Below are 23,773 nucleotides of genomic sequence, written 5' to 3'. Positions count from 1 at the left end.
CCTCGAACGATGCTCGTGATCTTGGTGCCAAGAATAACGACAGTGGTAAGATAAAAAACGTTCGCGAGAATCTAAAGATAAAAAAAAATGACATTCCTCATAAAACTCTTACATTTTAATTTTATTATTGTTTTTCCTATCTTACTTCAAAACAAACCATCTAATTTTCTTATTAATCATTTTAATAAAATAATTTAGAAGAATTGGCTTTTAAAATATAAATACTGAGTATACTTATCTTTTGCACACAAAATAACAAAATAATTTTATAAAATTTGTCAAATGAGAAAAGAAAATTCACAGTTAAATAAAATGATTTTGTGAGAGTAATTGAGTGACGATCCGAATATTTTGAGTTGAAACCGGACCTCATTGCGATTAACACGTACTGTAAAAAACCCACACAGACAAAAGAAAATAAGACAAGAGACAAAAAAATCAATAATAGTAAGAACACAAGGATACTGGTTTGTTGGCAGAGATTGGTTTGGTAACGAACGCTTCAACGGCAAAATTTCCCGGGCTACAAGGCTTCCTGTCTCTCTCTCTTTCTTCTCCATGCGCGACAATTCCCATTTTCTTACTCATATTTTCCATCTCCTCCTAAAGGGTTAGGGTTTCCATTTTTTTCTTTCATTTCTCTCTCTGCATTTTCCCTTTTTCATTTTTTCCAATTTTTTCTTTCTCTCTTTTTTCAATTATGGAAGCTTGTGGATTTTGGTTTTACATCGTACAGATGCGTAATTGAAGGGGGGAAATTGACAATAACTGGAGGAGGAGAAGTTGGAAGGGTGTCTGTGTGTGGGTGAGAGTGATTGGGGTCCTCAGGTGGAAGATCTGGCTAGGGTTTTCGATTGAGGTGAAACAAGGAGAAGATGAGCGCTTCTAGGTTCATCAAGTGTGTTACTGTTGGGGATGGAGCTGTGGGTAAAACTTGTTTGCTTATTTCCTACACTAGCAATACCTTCCCCACTGTGAGCTTTTTCTTTCCTTTTTTTCATTTGTTATTTCAGTAATTTGGATTTATTTTTGTGTCTTGTTTATGTTTGTTGAATTGTACCTTTGAGACATTTATTCACAAATGCTGACATATGGTTAATGATGTTTGAGGAAATTGGAGTTGTTGATTTTCATTCTCTGTTTCTTTGAATTTTTGTGATCATAGATGAAGAAATCAATGTTTGTTGTGCCTTGATTTGATTCACCTGCATGTAGTTTTGTACTCTTCCCATTTTTTCAATTGATAATATGTTTTTGTTTTGAAGAGTATGAAAATTACATGAAATGATGTATTGGGTATTACTTAAAATGTGAGAAAAGAAATAATTAGATTCTGGTACTGAATTTATCCTCCTAGATATCATTACATTCCGAGATTATGCTCCGATTACTTAGTATCATTTATGTTTTCTTGTTAAAAAAGGTAGATGATTGTTATTTTTGTATCTCTTCACTTTGTTTGGAAACAGGATTACGTGCCAACTGTTTTCGACAATTTCAGTGCAAATGTGGTTGTGAATGGAAGCACTGTTAATCTGGGTTTGTGGGATACTGCAGGTATTATTATATAATTACATATTTCTTTTGTAAGTATACAATGTAAAGAGAGTGCTTTCTGGATTTTTATTGTTTTATCTTGTGAAACAGGACAAGAGGATTATAACAGATTAAGACCTTTGAGTTATCGTGGTGCCGATGTTTTCATTCTGGCTTTCTCCCTCATTAGCAAGGCCAGTTATGAAAATGTTTCCAAAAAGGTACTTATCTTACTGTGTTTCAGAGTGAATTTGAAATGCACTTGCATATTTGGTATTCCTTTTTTTTAAGAATGTGAGTTAGTTTTATAAACTAGATTGACTGGTATACTGTTTATTTTAATTATATATTGATGATAAATTTCATATGTGCTTTATACGAATGCAAGGTTTCTTTTTAAACTGGAATGAAGGTATACTATTTATATTAATCACGAATTGATGATAAATTTCATATGTGCTGTTTCTTTTCCAGTGGATTCCAGAGTTGAAGCATTACGCACCTGGTGTTCCCATTATTCTGGTTGGCACTAAGCTTGGTAAGTTTATTTCTTCCTAATGTAAACATCTGATACTGTAATATTATGCATTAATCAGTTGCTTCCTTCAAGCGTATTAATTTATATCAATCACTGTTTGTGCTATGAAATCATATGTTCTTATTTCTATATGATCCATGAATGCTGCTTTCAGATACTTGCAAATTATGTGTTGTCATGTGGTAGTTGATTCATAAATCTTTTTATGTTGATTTTATAATCTATGAACAGTATTAATAAAGAGGAACTTTTTCCTTCCAGTTAACGGGTGAAGAGATGTTTTATTGCTTCATCTTGTGCCTTTTATTTTCTCTTCTGAGCTTTCATTTCAATTTGTTCTTCCAATGCTTGTTACAACAGTTATGCTCTTGTTTTTTTTTTGTTGGATATTACTCTTCTTTCTTGTCTCAATTTTTCAAGATGTTTTGTAGTGATATGGATTTTTCATAAACCGACATTTGATGTCTAATACTTATTAATGAATACAGTTTCCACATGGCCGTTCTTATTTAAGTTTTAGATGTTGAACAATATATGTATATTTTGGTGAATTTGGTTTTCTCTTGTCTGTCATATGAACACACCAGATCGAAAGATCTAGTACATTGCTAGAGTTAGCCACCAAGCTTGACTCTTTGCTTCTGTCTAGAAAGTAAGAAGTGTTTGTCAAATGCAAAAGCACAGTTTGAAAGTTGTTAATTTGAAATTTTGGTTCGGACTACCGCTTTATTCTCATTGGGAGTGTATTAGTATTTGACATTAATTAAAAGAGTCATTCATTCTTATTTCTTAATCTTGTGCAAAATTTAATGCCTTGCGCACAGAGTTGTAATTCAGTTCAGTTTTTCTATTGATGCAGTGTGTATGAGTAGATTCAATAGTTTTGAATAACATGTTAATAACTTCCACTGTATTGTTTGTTCTATTTGGGGGATAAATAATTGTATTAACAGTATACGTGATGTGCATATTCTTGTGTGTGTTTTGTGAAATAAGAATGATTTCTTTACCATCTTGTGATTTGAAATGAGACAGATCTTCGAGATGACAAGCAGTTCTTTGTTGACCATCCTGGTGCTGTGCCCATTACCACTGCTCAGGTGAATATTGTGTTTCTGGTGCTTCTTTAATTGCATTATACTCATGCAATCTTAATCAAATCTAAAATTTGCATATCTGCTTGAAGGGAGAAGAGCTTAGGAAGCTGATCAATGCACCTGCTTATATTGAATGCAGCTCTAAATCACAGCAGGTACATAATTAAATATATTGTTCTCTTCTTGTGCACGACGGTTTAGCCAAGTAGTAGTTCTAAATTCATGTATGGTCTTTACTGCAGAACGTGAAAGCAGTCTTTGATGCAGCCATAAGAGTTGTCCTTCAACCACCAAAGCAAAAGAAAAAGAAAAGTAAAGCACAAAAGGCCTGTTCGATATTGTGATTTGCTAGGCTGGTCTAAAAATTTGACAACCATTTCTCCAATCTGTAATTCTCTCCTCTTCTTCGTTTTCTTCATTCCTACGGCTGTTGAAGAAGTTGGAATCTATGTGGGTGTTCGTTCGTCTAACATACTCTAGATCTCCTTGAAGCATTAAGGTGGTTGATGCTTTGTTTTTCTTGGAATTATTGTGAATTCTAATTGTCAAATTTGCATTTCATGGTTCCCACCTTTTTCTTAACTTAAGTTTTATGTATTAATAGACTGGAATTTCCCAGTTAGGATGATGACTACCTTGTTTGCTTGAAGATATATATAATATCTAAATTATTTTTGTATTTCGTAATAATGTTTGCTGTGTGCAAAGTTTTCTAGCTGTTCTTAGTTGTCATTTGGTTGCTCAGTAGTTAGTGAGTGTTGTCCCATTCTTTGTTGGTTGGTGACGCTTTAAAGTTAGGCTTGAAAACAAATGTGCTGTTCAATAGTTGGTTGTGAGATGAAGGCTCTTGAACAGTAGTTTGACTGACAAAACTAAAATGTGTGTTGCTGCTCCAGTAAAGGCAGTGACAGATGCAATGAAACACGTGAGTTGAAATCAGGAAGACAGATACTCCTTTAATAGTTAACTGAACTCCCTTTAGACAATGACAAGTTAATCAATATGAACATGATTAAACATGAGCTAATCGAGTATGAAAATAATCAAATACTTCTCATGTGGGGGGTGCCGTCTATTCCAAACGGAAGGGCTATTCAGACATTACTCCTAAAAAGGATAATTTTTTCTACAAATACCTCAACATTTAAATCATAAACACTTTCAGTCAACTAATTTAACTATTTTACACGTTTCATCTCTTTATTTTTAATGCATTTCTTAGTTTCATCAACACTTTACTAAGTAGAGTATTTAAAAAACTCACAACCAACTTACAAAGTTTTTTCCTCGGCATAATCACGACTAATCTTTGCAGCTTGACAATAAAAATACATGTTCGGTAGATCACCTACGTTGAGAACATGCCGGAGCATGTTGTCCAATTCGTAGTTGGGAAGTTTTTGCCTAAAACATTAAAAAAAAAGTAGTAAAAAAGAAATAAACAAAAATTTAACTATTAAATTTTTCAAAAAAAAAAATTAATTACCGGAATTCTACTATAATATTTTGGATTTTTTTTGAAAATTTTGAAATTTCCGATATTTCACTATTTTTTCCTAAAGAATTCTTGGTATGTAATATTTTGGATTTTTTTTGAAAATTTTGAAATTTCCGATATTTCACTATTTTTTCCTAAAGAATTCTTGGTATGAAGGTGGACTTTCCGGTATCTTACTATTTTCAAAGAATTTTCTGATATCGTCCAAGATTTTTCAAATTTTTTTATTTTCATACATGAATTTGTGAAATGGTGAATAATTTGAGTAGGGTTATAATTGACTTTTCATTGGATTTGGGGGTGTCAAATATAACTAGGGGGTGGCATGCGGAATGCTCAAATAATCTGAGAAATTAACCTACCACCCTACAGTTTTACCTAACACCCCGTAAAGCATATGAAAAGACCAAAATAGTCGAACAAAAAAATTTACAATTTCACAAAATTTACAAGCAAATACCGAAACTTTTAAATCTCTAGGACGATACCGGAAATGTTGAGGCAACTAATGACTATTTCACCAAATAGTAAGTATTTTCGGTATTCTTGCAAAATTTCAAGTATAAATTCACGGAAATTTTAGAAATTTCCGTTATTTCGTACCTGAAATATTCCTGGTACTTTTTAGAGGTATTTATATCAGGAATGAGGCAGATGTAGAGGTTTCCCAGCTATGGGCTGGAAGACATCCTCCGATCGGTTCTCACCAGAAATGGTTGGCTGAGCAAACACATTACTGCACACCCAAACACCGGACAACTAGAGTTGCTACTGCAAAAGAGGCACTTGTACCTGTAGTTGTGGTTGAGCAGGTACTTATGGAGGAGTCAGTTGTGCTTGTACCGGTTGTGAAGGAACCTCAGTTGTGGAGGTACCGAATGTGGAGGGGACAATTGTGGTGGTGCCAATGTGGATGAGCAGCTACGCGTTGTAGAGGTGGTTATTGAGGAGGCTCACGCGGCGATTGATGAGGGGTCTCCTGTTGATACAGACGCCACAACACATGCATCTATAAAGCCATCATTTCACACCGATGAAGCCTTTCTAGGAGGACTTACTGACATGTCAGTGCTCACAAGATATGCTGACCATGTCGCATTCCGTATATGACAAGGTGAGGTATATATGTTACATTTTTTTATTGCAAATTATTCATTATTGATTATTTTGGCTCGATTTAATATCTGAAAATTTATTGATTTTTTTTTTTTTTAATTTTGTTTCTTACAGGAGCGTTTGACGTTGAAGGTTGCATCCCATGGCTTGAAGTTGAAGAAATTCCTAGAGGGGCAGATGCTTGAGTAGGTCAAGCATATTGTTATCGACTTCAGCATGTTGGATTTCACCGAGTGCTCACTTACCATGCTCAACGCCTCCCTCCTATCAGCTTTTGTTGAGCGGTGGCACCCTGAGACATCATCCTTTCATCTTCTATTTAGGGAGATGACTATCACATTAGATGATGTCTCTTCTTTGTTTCATATTCCCATCATTGGTATATTTTTCACTGTTCCTTATATTAACCAGTGGACGACGCTGACACATGTTGTAGAGGATATGGAGGTAGATAAGGGTATGGTGCTCCAGGAGTTTGCCACTAACAGGGGCTTGAACATTAGGATGTCTTGGCTAAGGGATAGGTACAGGGATCCTATGACAACAGAGTTGTAGAGGACATGGAGGTAGATGAGGGTATGGTGCTCCAGGAGTTTGCCACTAATAAAGGCTTGAACCTTAGGATGTCTTGGCTAAGGGATAGGTACAAGGAGCCTGTGACAGCAGAGAGGTATGAGGCTGTCGCTAGGGCGTTCATGCTACATCTAATGACATGTACTCTCTTTGCAGACAAGTCTTGTGTTTATATAGATGTTCGCTACCTTTGGCATGTACTCTCTTTTACTAACATTTCTTTTTTCGATGTTTACGTTGTTACTAGAGCATATTTGTTGGATGTCATATTAATCATTTTTATTCATTTAGTGTTAGATATACAAGCATTTCCCTTATATCTATGATAGGAGACTCCAATGTGTCCAACGAGTGCTCCGCTAGCGTGGAGATGAAAGGGAAAACAAGCTGTTTGTGGGGGTGTTATGGAGTACACGAGGAGGCTTGATGTGTTGACAGTAGAAGATATCGTCTGGACAATATACACGGTGCACCGTCCCCATCGCCCATTTGACCATGCAACATTGTATTCATGACATATGAGGTGGAAAAACCACGAGGCTAGACATCTACTCGAGAGGTGTCTACGGCAATTTGGTTTGTTCAGGGCATCCCTCGTTCAGTACATGAGGCTCCAGCTGGTGGGATTGATAGATGGTTTCAAAGCCACATCATTAGCCCTGCCTGTGATATTAGAGCTAGCACAGTTTCAGTACAACATCCTTCACATTGCGAGGATAGTTACTTGGAATGGTATCGGAGTATATCACACCCTTGCCTAATACAATCGACTGCAAGGACTTTTAATATTCCGGGGTCTTTTGGTGCTAGGGTTTCCGCTGATGAAGTGCAGGTTGACGATGTGCCACCACCTCCATCTCCCACAGGAGACCCGGATAACCGCCTTTAGTTGATTGCTATTCTTGCAGATAAGCTCTCGAGTTTGATAAACTTGAATGGTGAGGTTTTTACTGAATTATCTAGGATAACATACATAGCCCGTGGGGGGGGGGGGGCTATGTAGACATATTATATTTTGTTTGTATTATCTGTATATTTGGTGACATAGACTTGTTATTATCATATTTATTTATTGCATAATATTTTGGGTATAACATGATTCAAAGATGAACACAACATAAAACAGTACAACAAATATAAATTAAAAAACACTAAACATGAAAACTTAGGTACTACCAGATGATTATGGACGATTAACATCTTCATTATGTCGTCGATAGATCTTGTTATCTGCGCATCTAACTCCATCAAACCTTTAATTATCCTACAACAAACTGATTTCCACGTGGCCTTGACATCTTCGTCGGTCTTCAACTCAATCAGGTTGTACTTCACCCTTCAATTACCATTAATCCATTCTTCGCGAAACTCGATCTCTCTCACTGTTCTGTTATCGGTATCAGGCACCAACTCATTCAACTTGTCTGTCAAGTTGGTGAGGAATGTCACACCATCTCGAAGCTTGAATTTAAAGGAGGGTTGTTTTCGTCGAAATATATTTCCTCTTTAATAAAAAAGATAGGAAGAGACATTTTTTGAGATGTCGTTCTCTATAACATTTGCCCTTATTTATATAAATATAGATTGATTCTAAACCATATAAATTTGTTGGTGCAATCCAAATCCTCCAAATATGTCGGCAAAATTCCGATCGTTGAAAAATTCTAAATGAGAAAACTACCAGAAATTTTAGTATACCGGAAATTTCTGGTATTCTATTGTAAATTTGAAATTTCCGATAGTTTACAAATATCGAAAATTTCAAATACACTCCCAGAAATTTCATCTACACTACCAATTTTTTTTTTTACTATTCGCACCGGTTTACTCTACCGAAAATTTTAGATTCGAAAAAATTGTCTAATTTACACAAGAGCATTTATGGAATAAATCAATAGAGAGGATGTGAGGTATAATTTGGAGGATGGCAGGTTAAATTCTCAAATAATCTCCATGGCTTTTTTCGGAAATTGGGCCGAAGAGGATGAACTGAGTACCATAAGGCCCAATGACAGGGACCCACGATCCATGCCGAAGGCTTCTCCTCTAAGCCAATTTCCCATTCCCACCAAAAACACAAACTTTCTCATTTTGCCCTTCAAAACCCGCCATGGGGGGTTTCTCACTCTGATTTCCTTTCCACGGCCATGCCAATCCCGTCGAGCAATCCACGGTGTTCATGAATCTAACCTAATACGAAAAACCATCTCAAACTTCGCGCGTAACTTTACTTTACTCTTGTTGTAAAAACGGTTCTACAATATGCCAAAGCGAAACTCCGTCATTGTTCTCTCATCGGATGAGGAACAAGAAACTCCCAAAACCCGTTCATATAGTTCGACCCGCACAAAGCCCAAGCCTAAAGCGAGTTCAACGGGCTCCAGAGGAAGAAAGAAAGCCCGTGTTTCCAGTTCCGCGCCTCGTCTATCTAAGCTTCATGAGGTAATATCAATCAATCCATTGAATCGTTGCTGTTTTTGATTGGTAGTTATTTCCATTTGTGTGACGTGTTTGGTACCTTAGGTCTAACTGCATTTTTTAAAAATGACTAAAATGGGGGAGAATATCGTATGATGAGTGACTTTGTTTGATTGCAGATAGACTTGTTTGATGATGATTTCAATGAAGTGTTTACTAGGTCAAAGGTATTCACCGGTATGCTATTTCTGTGTTTTTTTTGTTTAACATGCATTTTTTCTTTTATATGAACTCGGGAACTTCGTTATCAAGTATATAATTAGCAAGGATCATTTACTATTAAGCTTTGTAGCACCTCGGAAATAATGTGTGTATGTGTTGGACGCGGACACCTCAACTTGTAATAGTACTTTTAATTTATTCATTTTTTTCAAATTATCATTGGTTTCACCGTGTCAGTACTGGTGTCGTGTTCGGGGTGTCCGTACTTCATAAATTAAGAGAAGCGTCTATGTTGAAAGATGGTTCATGGAAAATACCCTTTTCACCTCTCTGCCCTTGGCGGAGTTTAATGCTTTTGGGTATTTATGCAAATTTTCCTCATTTGGGAGATAAACTTTTTTTGATTTTTCACTCTTTCTTGACCAAACTAAATGTATGTTTGGTTTATCATTAAAAACTCGACCATAACTGTCTAGAGTTCTTGTGGAATGAATGTTTGTTCAAACATAAATCATGGCACGTTCCTTCATATCTGGCAACTGTTCAAAGTTATCTGGTATTGTGCCATAGTGTTCGGCTTATATTATGTTTATTTCTGTGTCAGAATCCTGCTACACACTTTACAAAACATTTGATGTGAGAGCATATTTTTTTGCCTTGGTCTTTAACGGTGTTCAAGTGGTTTTGGATGCGATGTCAAACATTTCATATCTTTGTGTTGTGCTCTTTATTCACACTTCACGGCCTTTAATTTATCTCCTTTTTCCTGTCCAACTTCTTAGTCTCAGTTTGCCATCACACATCTTATTGTTTTTTTTTTTTATTTTTTTATTCTTGTCTTTTTGGACTTCATTCCTAAGTGGCATTGAAGTGATGAGATGGATATGTCAGGTCTCTTAAACATGTGATTTTGATCTGAACAAAGCTAACATCAAGTGCCTAAATTGAGTCGGACAAAGCTCATAAATAATCAAAGGCAAGCCACCTTCACAACCCACATTTGCCAAAGCACTCACAAAAATTTGCTTACCGGTAGACCGACAATTTAAAGAAGTAGCCACCACCTTGGAATCTGCATGAAGCTTTATTGATAAAACCTCGAGAACGAACCAACCCTAGACCTTCTAATACGCTCCATAATTCTGCCACATAAGCACTGAGCCCAAGAGTTTGAAGAAGCCACAAATCCAATTACGATTACTATCCCTTAAGATACCACAGCACCCAACACTATCATTCAATCCTTTGATTCAAGTGCATAGAAAGTCACAGCTGGAGAGAAGTCTCCGCATTTGACACTTCACTGTAACTCAGGAGAGAATGAAGGATATTTTGGAAAGATAAAATATGTAGTATTTCAATGGTTCCTTTTCAGTTTGTTAGTACGTGCCAATATATGGGGCTTTATTGATTGTTAAAACCCTAAGATTTGTAAAACAGGTCTAAGTCGTTAAGCAGCTTTTTAAACAAAATTTAAAAGCTTACATTATGCTGTTTTCTCCAGTCATTGTGCCTCTGAATCTTTATCTTGTTCCTTGATCTTACAAATCATAAGTGCTGAATGGATGTACCAGGTACTCAACAGAACACTGCAGAGGAGCTATGGGTTGATAAATACAAGCCTCAATCACTGGAAGAGCTTTCTGTTCACAAGAAAAAGGTCAAATATCTCTTCATAGTTCTTGATACTGGTTATATGAATGCTATCCCATTTTCACTTTTCCCTGTTTGTTGTGTTTGCAGGTTGAAGAAGTTAAGACGTGGTTTGAAGAAAGGTTGAAACCTTCAAAGGTAATTAATATAGGAAAACTACTATATAATTTTAATCAGTTTGTTTGTGTCTTATGATTATTCCATTGGTTTTCACCCATTATAGAATTTATATCCTTCTAGAGACATGCAAAAAAATGTTTAGGCAAATTAAGGATACACTATATCATAGTTGAATTATCAATATTTAAGAATGTTTGGTTCTTTGATTTTCAATGTCGTTGTGGAAGATTTTGTTGATTATTAAAATGATTGAGTCTTAGGTAATAGATTCTTAACTTTTTCATAATTAGCTTCCCCCATGCTCTTATTTTGGCTTGATGCGTTAAGCCGTGAGCATTATCATTGTATAAACATTATTACAACTATTATAAGAAGTAAACATCTTTTTACAACGAAGTAGACATGAAAATTTTTTCTTGCCGCTGAAAGAAGAGAACATCATCATTTATTAGTTGTTGGTTTACTAATTCTCCCAAATCCCAAGTATTTACTTGGTTATGGAGTTGAAATTTCTAGAGAAAATTTTTCTCCGTACAAAGTTATACTGATACAAGTGAATGTAAGTCTTTCCCTGCACTTTGTGTCTGTGTGTGTAATGTGAGCTTATTTCTTCTCTCCTTTGTTTACAGGGTGTCTACAGAAATAACGTTCTTGTTGTCAGTGGGCAGGCAGGAGTTGGAAAATCTGTATGTTGCTCTTCCATTATTTTCTAAACTCTTAACACCATTACCCCTCTTTCATGTGCTAGCAGTCACATAGGACAATTTAGAAATGATAATAATCGGTACCTTCAATATCATGTGGCTTGGTGTCAGTAATTTTCCTTTTATCTCCGTTTGTTTATGCTTCTATATTTTTATTCTTAGTTTCTTTCACACAGACAGATTTTAATTCAGTCAACCTAGAATTTCTACTTTTCACTTTTGTAGACTCTGCGTTATCTAAAATGTTTAAAAGGTTTTTTAGTTATAACATTGTCACGAAGAACCACATCTTAACATAATTTACTTTGTTAGGAATACCCATTGATTGACATTGAAAAATTTCTTCTTTTGATTGCGTAGGCTGCTATTCATGTAGTTGCTTCTCATTTGGGTGCGATGGTATGTGGATGGAACACACCTACACCTGTAATTTGGCAAGAGCATCTTTATAACTCTGGAACAGGTGAGCCACGCCTGTATGCTCTTGATGAAATAGTTATGACAAGCTTCACTCTCTTCCCCTTTAGGCCCTCCTATTCCATAATCCGTTTTTACTGTTAAATAATGAGAGTTCTTGAGGATTTATTGTCCAAATGAGTAAATGACTATGTCCATTGTGTTTATAGTCCAAATGGAATTTCATAGGAAAAACACTGAATAATCGAAATTTGTAACTTGTGAGTCGTGACTGTTTATTTCTTATACATTTTTTGATTGATTGACAGCAACCAAATACACTTCCAAGTTGGATGAATTTGTTAGTTTTGTTGAGAGAATACGGAAATATGGATTTATACCAACTTCCTTTACCGGGGAATCAAAGCCTTCCGTCATATTTTTAATAGACGATCTTCCCATGATGCATAATAAAGCTGCTTTAGGAAGACTTAAAGATTGCTTGCACCTTTTGGTGTACACAACTCAGATACCCACAGCCATATTGGTGACCGATTATGGCAATGCTGATTCAGCTGATTATAATGCAAGATCCGTTGAAGAACTAAAAATATCTCTAGAACGTTCTGGGGCTTGTAAGGTTACTACTACCTTGAAGAATTCTCGTGGTTTTCGATTTCATGTTATAATATACTTATGCCTAAATTTAATTGGTGAAACTTTCAGGTCGCATTCAATCCAATTACAGTTAATTCTATTAAGAAGGTACTTTTTAGAATATGTCAAAATGAGCAGTGTGATGTGACTGCTGAACATGTTGATCTAATAGCTAAAGCAAGTGGAGGTGACATCAGACATGCAATTACTTCTCTACAGTTTTTCTGTGTGAACCCAGATCAAGTGCATTCTTTGTCTCTATCAACTCGCACTCCTCATGCATTAAAAGAGAAAAGTAATAAACCAGTTGAGTTAGATGATGGATCTTCCTTGTACTTTGGCAGAGATGAGACAGTATCTTTATTTCACGCCTTAGGGAAATTTTTGCATAATAAGAGGGAGACTGGAGTTGCAGCAGAATATGGTACTGGTTCATAAATAATTGTCAAATTTAAATTTCATGTATTGTCTCTCTGTGGGGGAAACAGCAGTAGAAATAAGTGTCTGTTGAATATTAAGATAATTTTATCCTGCCCCATTTTAATTTTAGTTCATTCTCTTCTAGACCAAAATGACTTTCTCATGCAAGAAAGATTTTCAAGATTACCTTTAAAAATGGATGTCCCAGAGAAGATTCTCTGTCAAAGCCATGTGCAACCTGGTCCAGTTGCTGATTTTCTGCATGAAAATGGTATTTCCTTTCAAGCCGTCGTTAGTTTTCTTTGTGAAAAATTGATTATAGTGAAGATATTTTTTGTTTTTAAAATTTTACTAAACCGAAACAGTGATTTTCTAATTCTTACTAATATCTTGCAGTTCTAGATTTTTTGAATGATGAGGCGGTAGAGGATGCATGGGTTTTGTCTTCATATCTAGGTGATGCTGACATTCTTCTTGCAAAGCTTCGGGGTATGCTATCTAGTCATAATGAGGCAGAGAGTATTTTACAGTCGGCTGCTGCGTCAATTGCTGTTCGTGGGGTGCTGTTCGGAAATTCTCAGCCAATTTCTTCCAGGTAATCACTTATATGCGTGCAGTCTTCTCTGCAAAGCAAAGCTTTATATTTCTTTGTAGTATATTTATCAGTTTACTTTTACAGGTGGCATGCAATTCGACGACCAAAACTCTGGCAGGTTCAAAAAGAATCATCATACCACAAGGTAAAAACTCATTATGGCTCCTCCTGTAATATTTTATTATCCTGCAATGTTTCAATTTCTATTTCATGTAGGTAATTTTAAATGGTCCATTTCAGTTTAACTTTAGAGAGAGAAAAGGACTCTAGAGAGCTTTCATGAGAATATTTTATAGGTTTCCTTGATTAATGCTCTTTTCTAGCTTGGCTATGATTATGCAGCTAAGAATTTTGTAGCCAAATTTAAATTGGTTTCATAATTAACAATTACCTTGTAAATTGCTTCTATTTGTGATCTCTTATTGTAGAATGAGATGTTTCGGCAGAGAATCCCTGCTTGTAATCAGCTGAGTTCTTATCATATGTCAGTTATGGCCACAGAATACATGCCTATGTTTAAATTGCTTGGAAATAGGGTTGGCAGTGGATATAATGAACTAGATCAGGAATCAGTGCAGAACTTGGATATGGAAGATTTTGATACTGACAAAATGAGTTTAGATGGTGAAGCAATGGAGATTTCCGATGATGACATAGAAGACTGGTAGTCACGACATGTATTGTACAAGGCGCTTCAGTTAGCAGACCTTCCTTCAGTGTTTTGTAATTTCTGTTAGACATTTATTTGCTCTTTTTATCTACCCTGCTGATTAAGGCTGACGAGTTTCTTAGGGAATGGCATGTTTTTGTGTGAATATAGTAGTTTTTCTGATGCATGCTAGATTACAATCCTAATTGTAACCGGTGTTCTCAAATCTTGATGGAATTATGGGTTTGGGACACAAGCACTTAATGAGATGTGTTGCTGTAAATACAAACTTTGTTACTGGAGTATCTCATCAATGTTCGAGAAATGTGTCAAACTAACTTTGTTTTGTTTTGAGAATCTTATACCATTATTTTGTTTTGTAATTCAATCTGCGTGTTTTTTAAAATACAGAGGGCTAATTACACTATTAGTTTGTGTTTAGAGGTTTAAAATACATTTTATTGTGAGATCTTAATAAAAAGTAACATAAAATATAGAAAAGTAAAATATAAAATAAAATCTTGCTAAGGACAAGTATCAAAGACTTGTGATATTATGAGGTTTCAACTTAACCTGTTAGCAACTTAACTTGTGTTTAGAGTTTTTTTTTTTGGAAATGGCCAAAAGAACTATATATATTAAATGAACTAAAGGCATGAGAAATGCATCAGATGACAGTATACAACTAAATATCAGAAAAAGTAACATACCAACACAACATCAACTCAAAAACCAGAATTAAGAAAGCCTTAGAAACACAAACAACACTGCCCCCTAAATACACCAAACCAAAAAAATTCTATAGTCACAGCCTGAAGTGATCAAATTACAATATAAGAATGCACTAAAATAAGCCGGCACCAAAACCAACAAACTGAAAACAGAAACATCATTTCAATTCAAGCAGCCATCAGACAAACTACCTATCTAACATATCCTTTTCTCGCCGCTCATGTTCTTCAATTCTGACATAGACCACAACTAAAGCTCCGAATAGTACTCAACTAGCTTTTACATCAGCACCACGCCAAGTATAATACAGCAGTTCATAAAACCAATACATGTCTTAGGAATTAAATACCAATTGCTAATATCTGAAACAAATGCATTCCAAATGTTTGCTCACCGATACTTGGAAATGGCACTGTTATGGATGTCCACTGTGAGAATTCAACAGTTTTGGCCAAGGATGCACTTGACCTTACATTTCCGCCTTGACCCATCTTGGATTTCTTCTGCCCTGCCAAATCAATGATGTAACAGCCGCACCACCCAACACTGCACCAACACCTGAACCTAAAAGCAGTAAACTACCAAGCCAATACAATTGCCTCATGACAGCATTACAGAAAAACAGATAAAGTATTGCATCATCGTCGAAAGAAACGATTCCACAAATATGCTCCGCAACCACAAAGCGCAAAAGCTCAAGACTAACAACAAAACAAACTTCAACGCCAAATATTGCATCATCGTCGAAAGAAACGATTTCTCAAATATACTCCACAACCACAAAGCGCAAAAGCTCAAGACTAACAACAAAACAGACTTCAACACCAAATAACTGACAAGACGCGCAAGACTTGGATCAACACAACATGGACGATAAAATCACGCGCATGTGATGCCAATACAGGCCTTAGGACTCAAAAACCACATGGATATGTCATCATGTGGACTAATGTTTGTTCTTCCAATGTCATCACGACCTCCAATGAACAAATGTTAGTTCTTCCATCTATTCAATCTCGACTTCACTGTTTTAGTCACCTACTATTCGGGTTTGTCCCAATTGGGAGACCAAGATAATTTAGAGGCAAAGAACATATTTTACAATTTAGAACAGATGCTGCCTTTACAATCTAGTATAACTATTTTGAAAATTTACTTTCAAAATAGTCTTTATTGACTGAACATTGGTCCACCTTTTCTCACTTATAATAATGGCGTCGTCTGCATATTAAAGGTGAGAAAAGCGATACCCCCAACCTCAAATTTATATCCCAAAAACTTTTCAAAGTCAACAGTTTTCTTCATCAATAAGTTAAATCTATCTGCTGTAATAAAAAAAGGAGGAGGAGGATCTCTTTGTCTAAACTCCATCTTAAACTCCTTAGTAGGACTTCCATTAACTAACACCGAAACTCCGAAACTGATGTTGATTTTTAAGCATTCTGAAATCCAATAACCCATTTTTTCCTTCACGAAAATTAGAAAGTTCCCCTCAACTGAATCATACACTTCTTTGAAATCCACTTTTTAGAGAATCACTTATTTCTTCTAGCCTCCTCGACAATTTCATTTGCCACTAAAACTCCATCCAAAATCTGCCTGCTTGTCAAAAATGAAATCTGATTGCGTCATTAAAATGATGGAGTCCATCATTTTTTTCAATCTATTGGCCAATACTTTAGATATAACTTTGTAAATACACCCCATCAAAGATTTGCCTATAATCTCATATCCTATCAAAAAAGATCAATTTGCTTCTTTCACCATCCGACTATTAGTATGAAATTCAGACAACCCTCATTAAGACATCTCAGATGATTTTAAAAAAATCTTTTATAAATCCAAAATTAACACCATATGGGTCTGGGCTTTTAGAGCTTTTGCTTTCCTAAACTGTTATAGGAACTTCGACTTTTGAAAACTCTACCAAAAACTCTAACCGCTTCGGCCACTTTTTGGAAATCAATGTTAGCTAGAAAGGTCTCTCACCTCTGGCTTTCGATTGTATTAGACCTGCACGACTTTCCAGACAATATCCATAAATGATTTCTTTTTGGTAAGATATATATGTTATACTATACATCAATTTGGATGCATTGTACATACTCCAGTGCATTTCCCCTTCAGAGTCAGAATAAATATGTTTATGAACCCTCTCTTTCAAATTGAAAGTATATGTTTCCGCGCGGATCTCCGCAATCACTTGTTCTGATTTTACATATTGATCATTTTGAACTAATAGAAAACTTTATATCAAACCAATTTTGTTTTCTTTCTTCTCTTGTTCATTACATACGAATTTCGCTGTCCCCCTTCTGAGTCAGAATAAATATGTTTTCGAACCCTCTCTTTCAAATTGAAAGTATATGTTCCCGCGCGGATCTCCGCAATCACTTGTTTTGATTTTACATACGAATTTTGTTTTCTTTCTTCTCTTGTTCCATTACATAAGAATTTCGCTGTCTTTCCTTTCTTGTTAATGCAACCTTAGAAGTATTTGGAATTTGTATCTCTTTCTTTTAACCACCTATTTCGTTCGTTATCTTTTAGCATTGGATGTTGTGGTTAATGTTCATGAGTTTGTAGTTTGTGAAGATTATCTGCCGATAATGATCCTATCTTTTAACCTCAAGTTTGTGAGCTGTTCCTTCCTTTGCAATAATGATCCTACCATCCAAAATTTTGAGTATGAAAATTTGTGTCATTCTTTCTTGGTCATCTTAACTTTATGAAGTTTGTAAGTTACTATTAAGATTTCTACAATAATAGAAAACTAGGCTCATGAAGCAATTAACAGTTGGAAATGAAGCACAGAACAAACCATTTTTAAACATAACAGGATAGTTTCTAAGAACTCATGTGATTTATTCAAGTTAATGTGCCTCTTTTACAAAGCAAACAAATTACTACAACATAACAATTAATTGAGGGAAGGAAGGCTCCAAAATACAGCTAGCTAACTACTGCTGTATTGAAGTAATACATGGAGTGAAGTTTAAAATGGAGACCAAGTTCATCTCCAATCTTTCACTATAATGTTATTCAAAAAACAAAAAATAGAATCACTCAAGCCTTTGGACTCAAAGATAATGTAATATCTTGAAAAACTTGAAGCCTCCTCTTGTCAGTTTTTTTAGTCAAAATCCCAGAAGTAGTAGAATCATTGGACTCACTTGAAGGCCCCAAAATATTAGAAAGAATAGCATCTTCAAAATCCTTAGCATCAGGTAACAAATCACACAACTTATTCTTCTCAAATGAAAGCCTTCTAGCTTTGCTACCAGGCACAGGCACACCTAATTCTGCAGCATTCACCTTGCTTGTATCATTCACTACTCTCATAGATCCTGCAGCATTTCCGGATCTTGTTCTCTTAAGTGTCTCGGAGAAACTCATATTCTCATTTGACTCCTTCAAAGAGGCTTTTGGTGCTGCATAAAACGGTGGAGCTGCAACATTGAGTGAGTTGTTATTCACCAAAGGACCAAACTTTGATGAGTGGTTTTTCACAATGTTGGAATTGATGTTTTCATCACCAAATTCATCTTGAATTGTTGCTGCTGCTGCTATTGTTGTTGTTGTTGTTGTTGTTGTTGTTCTGATTGGTGGTAAACTTGTTTGAATATGATCCTTACAAGGCTGAGGTTGCCAAATTGATGAAGAACCAAGGAAAGCTTCAAAGAGCCTACTTTGTTCAACCCTATCAACTCCTCCTTTGTTCATCATTTCGGATTCGAGATCTTTGAGCATTTGTTGTGCTCTTTCATAGGCTTTCAGATGAGAATCTGAACCTCTTGGTCCATCTGTAACTGCAGGTTTGACTCTATGGAGAGTTTCTTTTGCTTCAGAAATTCTTCCTTGTTTCATCAAACATATGCCTAAATTGCACATCTTGTTGTTGTCGGGAGCTAACGTAAGCGCGCGGCGATAGGCTTCTTCTGCTTCAATGTAGTTGTTTTGTTGCATCAGTGCCCATCCCAAGTTACCCTTCATTTACCAACAAAATTCAAACATCAAGTTCCATGCCATAGAAGTAAAAATATAATTAAATTGAACAAAATGTGGCTAGGAACCTATGAAGCACGGACACCCAGAACACACTACGTGACACTGATAATAAACTTTGTGTTGCTTTACTTACCAATAATCTAGTGGCTTCTTGTTCCACTGAAACTTGAAACTTCTTCCCTTGAGATCTGGCAGTCTTTGTGCGCTTGCCGTTGAAAGCCAACCCTTGTTGGATTAAATACAGCTTGTGCCTCAATAGAGCAATTTGGTCATCAAGTCTACCACATCTCTATGTTCATTAACAAAAAAAAAATTAATTTAATTGATCAAAATTGTGTTTAAATCTGAAGTAATAACAAAATTTGGTATATAATATTGACCTTGTAAAGATCCAAAAGGATATTATCGAGCGATTCTTGTGCTTGATCCGAGCATCTAATTCGAAGAGATTTAATAGCTTCAATGGCCTCTTCAGCCCTATTCTGTTGCTTCATAACAATAGCCATATCTTTCAAAGCACTATCCACTCTATCTCCCGCATTTATCGCCGCCCAAAACAACGGAATCGCTCTCTCCGGATCCTTATCCACCAACTAAACACCAAATAATCAAAACCCGTTTAGTTGATACATTACAGATCTGAAGAACAAAGCTTCACATTAGAATAACATAACAAAACACTTACCTGAACGTTTTTGGCTCTGACATAAGGAGAATCTCCGATAGGAACCTTATGAGTGATGTGAAAAGATTCGGAACGAGTTCTAGAAACGCCAAGAGGTTTCGCAGGGGAAGAAGGTGCAGATTTGGATGGTCTGAAACCTGGAGGAGCATTCCACATCTCTTGCAACATTGTCAAAAGGAGTGCAAGTTGTCGTGTTGGGAAGAGCAGATAATGTTCCTGCGGGAACAAAAAATGGACAGTGTTGTGGAAAGAGCGATAGAGTCACGAGAAAGAAGAATGAGATTTGAAAGACGAAAACAGGTTTTTAAATTTACAAAAAGTAGCCGTTAGAAATATGTATCCGTTGGAAACATAATTGGTAAGAATATTGGGTTTATTATATTACCAAATTTGTCTATAATGGGCCTTTTGTCAAGGTTTCTCCATAATGGGCTTTCCTCTAGAATAAAATGGACTAAAATACATTTTTGTTTCTTATTTATGTTTATTTTTTAAATATTATTTTGGTATCTTAAATTTGAAAAGATGAATTTTTTTCTTAGATAATAAAATAATTTTTTTATTTTATTTTTTAATTTCATTTCGATCTATTACCTATTAAAAGTTTAAATTGAATTCTTTATTTTTTAGTATTTTGAAAATAGTATCTAATATGATTTTTGAAAAGTTATTACAACGTGGTTTTTGTTTGGTTTTAAAAGGGAAGGAGGGATAAAAGTACTTTATGTTGACAAAGAATAACCGAGAAAACAATCTTAATTTCGTTTTCATGCTCATATATATTTTAAGGATGTTTTAGTAATAAAACTACTAAGAAACCCATGCGTTCGCTCGCACGGATTCTGATACGGGACGCATTTGTTTCACATGTATATTTTTTAATAGAAAAATGTTTGGTACACGTGAAAAAAAATTAAATGTATAGAAAAATGTCTGGTATCCATGAAAAAATAATAATTGAATGTATAGAAAAATGTCTGGTACCCTGTAAATAATAGATTTTTTCCCGTTAATATTTAATTCAATATAACTCCTTGTCCCGTTAATATTCAATACCCTTTAAATAATAGATTTTTTTCCGTTAATATTCAATACCCTGCAAATAATAGATTTTTTTCGTTAATATTCAATTCAGTAACTCCTTGTTCCGTTAATATTCAATATTTTGATAATCATTAATATTAAATATTTTAATCAATAATTTCATATTTCCGTTAAAATTAAATATTCTGATCAATAACTTTCATATTCCTGTTAAAATTAAATATTTTTCTGCTCTCTAACCTTCATATTTTTGAGAGAGCCAAAGAAAAAACATATAGGAACCTAAGTTTAAAAATAAAAACTAAGATTTAAAATGATTTACTTTTGCAAAACAAAACCTATCTTTTATACAAATCAGTTTTATGGCAAAGATATTAATCTTACAATGTGAAAGTTCAAACTGAATTGAATCATCAAAATAGCCTTATTTCGCCTGATTTTACCTGAGTAAACACATAATAAACTCCTTAAAATAGGCCAAATCTAACACAATTTTACTTGGAATCAACACATGCATTGCCATCAAATTTGAACCAAAGGCAACTACACTAATTTAATCCCACACCAAATTTCAACAACTAACATTCAAGCCTTATCCATTTAAACATAAATAAAGTAGACTACTTTTATCAAACAATGCCATAATACTTCATAAATCATTCATCAAACTTGAAATGAAAATAACAGGATATTATAATTTATACCAATACGAGACAGATGGTGATTGTTAACATAATTCTGCCCGATTTTGCGCCTACTTATAAACCATTAAGGCAAAGATTAGCTGCTATCTATCAACAACCACATACCACACCACAATTCTAAACAAAGAACACAGTCGCCATCCACAGTCAAATATATCAACTACTATGCTCGAAAACTGTCTGCTTTATCTAGTCTTGCTGTTCCTGAGCTGGATGACTCGCCCATTGTCTCTGGAGATCCTGCAGCATGTGCGGTTTCCCTATTTAGAGAAGTTTGCATACCTGAAACCTCCTGAAAATGATTATAATAACTGTCATCAATGAGAATAAGAACAAGCTAGTTTTGAAGACAATTCCTTCATCTTCCATATATAAATGTCATAAGACAAATAAACAAAAAGTGGTAATGTTCACATGAGAAAATTAACAGAAATTTCTCTCAAACCTTCATTAAATGTAACCTCAAATCACATGGTCGAGTCCTACTTCCAACCCTCGCTATCACAAATTTTGAATAATTGTCCAAAGTGTTGGCAGCACCTTCCTTTTTGAAATCTAGCTGAAACCAATTTTAATTCTTTCACGTTAATATCCGGAGAGAATATAAACAACCCTAAATCAAGTAATCAATAACACTGAAATTATTGAAGGAAACAAAAATTGTTCTCTCAACAAAAAACCATAGGTAACTTTGAATTTCTTTGAAGTTGTTCCTCTTGCTCAAAACCAATTGTTTTTGCCTTATGCTCAAGTCAAGGGATATGTGACATCAAACAAAGCCTCAGTTTTAACATCACAAATACCCTGATTTTCCCAATTTATATTGCCAAAAATGATATCTTTGCATGGAAAACAAACACCAATAAACTCAATAAAAATTCAAAATCAAATCAGGAGCAGTGTTGTCTATGGTGGATGACGGAAAATAGTGGAGAGCCACCATGAAAATAGGGCAGATGGCGGGATCATGGAGGACAACAGATGGAGAATGGAAAAGCTTGCGTGTTTCGATTTTATGAATACGTAATCAGAATTAGTTGTTATTTAATGAGGATTATTAGTATTTGATCAAAGTTTTAATTCTCCTGAGCTTGTTTAGTGGTCGGGTAGAAAATACCCAGACAACAATTTGTGGACTTATTTAAAAAACACAATTTCCGCAATATCCGCCATAACATCATGCATGTTAAACTCACGGCAGCTGCCATGACGCCGCAATGCAAAATCCGCAACACCACAGCTTTTCCATGGCGCTATGTTGAACTTCCGCAACCACAACCCACCATGGCCACAGTTTGACAACACTGATCAGGAACCAGCAATATCCTCAGTTATTGGTTGCACAAATTTACTTTCGCCTAATTATATCTTTATATCCAGAGAAAATTAGTAAAAAACAATAGGAGCAGCAGAGAGGAAGGTTCTTGTATATGGCGGCTCAACAAGTGTTATCAAATAGCGGCGCTATGGCGGATATACATGGAAGTTTTTGGATTCGCTGCGATGTAAATATCTGCTAATATTGCGGGTTTGTCAGTCATAACCTGCTATAACGTCGCCGTAAAGCAGCTGGGATAGCTGGATTTTGGCTTTCCGCCATTGACAACACTGGGCTCAACATAAGTTGAGGTCTAAGGCGACAAACCCGACAATAAGTCCTTGGTGCTATTCACACGACAAGGTCTCTCGATAGTCAAGGAAATAGATTCAGAGACCTTGGTCCAACTTCTGCAACATGAATAAGTCATCATGTTGATTAACATTAAAAAATTGTCTAGTTTCAAAGGCCTAAAGCTAGGGTTTCAATACTAGTAATCAGAATCAAGCCCATTAACCTTTTAAGACACATTTCAATCAACCTATAAGATGTTGTTTTAGATGCAAGTATGCTTTAAAACACTTTGATTCTTTCTTTCTATATAAAATCAACAAAATTTGAACACAAACATTAACTAATCCAAATATGTTAAGATACATGACATATTCCAAGCAGAGTTCAACTATCAAAAACACGGCCAATCGCTTAAATACACAAGTAGTTATAAATTATAATACTAAATAAATAAATAAAAACTCAATCCTAAGAATGGATTAAGGTATGAAAGTTGAATAGCAAGGGAAAGGGAAAAAGTTGGAGTATTGGGGGTTTGATGATACATAGAGTGGAAAAGAAAGAACCTCTTGATCTTCTTTCATGGCTACTGTGTCGGAAACCACCGCAAAATTGATTTGATCTCCCTTCTTATCCTTCTCAAGAAGACCCTAATGATAACGGTGACGAGACAAAGGACAAACAAGAACCGGCGTACTTTTATTTTTCGGGGAAATGTATTATTATCTGTCTGTTTTTTTATTTATTATTACTGGTAAATTACAGTTTGCTCTCAAAATCTTAAAATGCCACTCTT

The 23,773-nt window shown here is 35.2% G+C and overlaps 4 protein-coding genes across 4 annotated transcripts; 2 read left to right on the top strand and 2 right to left on the bottom strand.

The window, feature by feature from the left end:
* The first annotated feature begins 372 nt into the window (after positions 1-372).
* On the top strand, positions 373-3,850 carry LOC131623183 (rac-like GTP-binding protein RHO1). The gene is made up of 8 exons (XM_058894187.1): positions 373-610; positions 737-974; positions 1,470-1,557; positions 1,648-1,757; positions 2,011-2,074; positions 3,110-3,174; positions 3,261-3,326; positions 3,414-3,850. The coding sequence occupies exons 2-8, from the start codon at positions 876-878 to the stop codon at positions 3,513-3,515; spliced, it is 594 nt and encodes a 197-aa protein (XP_058750170.1). The 5' UTR covers positions 373-610; positions 737-875; the 3' UTR covers positions 3,516-3,850.
* A 4,554-nt stretch (positions 3,851-8,404) lies between these two features.
* On the top strand, positions 8,405-14,638 carry LOC131623182 (cell cycle checkpoint protein RAD17). Its single transcript, XM_058894186.1, has 12 exons — positions 8,405-8,800; positions 8,956-9,013; positions 10,573-10,658; positions 10,742-10,789; positions 11,401-11,457; positions 11,836-11,938; positions 12,201-12,511; positions 12,598-12,952; positions 13,094-13,219; positions 13,345-13,543; positions 13,628-13,688; positions 13,972-14,638. The coding sequence occupies exons 1-12, from the start codon at positions 8,621-8,623 to the stop codon at positions 14,209-14,211; spliced, it is 1,824 nt and encodes a 607-aa protein (XP_058750169.1). The 5' UTR covers positions 8,405-8,620; the 3' UTR covers positions 14,212-14,638.
* A 3,109-nt stretch (positions 14,639-17,747) lies between these two features.
* On the bottom strand, positions 17,748-19,902 carry LOC131623179 (protein POLLENLESS 3-LIKE 2). The gene is made up of 4 exons (XM_058894183.1): positions 19,618-19,902; positions 19,313-19,525; positions 19,066-19,221; positions 17,748-18,911 (listed from the first exon to the last, which is right to left on the bottom strand). The coding sequence occupies exons 1-4, from the start codon at positions 19,783-19,785 to the stop codon at positions 17,991-17,993; spliced, it is 1,458 nt and encodes a 485-aa protein (XP_058750166.1). The 5' UTR covers positions 19,786-19,902; the 3' UTR covers positions 17,748-17,990.
* A 1,407-nt stretch (positions 19,903-21,309) lies between these two features.
* LOC131623178 (uncharacterized) lies at positions 21,310-23,702 on the bottom strand. Its single transcript, XM_058894182.1, has 3 exons — positions 23,544-23,702; positions 21,811-21,924; positions 21,310-21,657 (listed from the first exon to the last, which is right to left on the bottom strand). Exons 1-3 carry the CDS (start codon positions 23,559-23,561, stop codon positions 21,529-21,531), a joined length of 261 nt encoding a protein of 86 aa, XP_058750165.1. The 5' UTR covers positions 23,562-23,702; the 3' UTR covers positions 21,310-21,528.
* Between the last annotated feature and the right edge of the window lie 71 nt (positions 23,703-23,773).

This window comes from Vicia villosa, unplaced genomic scaffold (genome assembly GCF_029867415.1).
Source record: "Vicia villosa cultivar HV-30 ecotype Madison, WI unplaced genomic scaffold, Vvil1.0 ctg.000054F_1_1_2_unsc, whole genome shotgun sequence".
Classification (NCBI taxonomy): Eukaryota; Viridiplantae; Streptophyta; class Magnoliopsida; order Fabales; family Fabaceae; genus Vicia; species Vicia villosa.
Note: the sequence above shows the minus strand (reverse complement) of the source record. Positions and strands in the feature narration are given on the sequence as shown.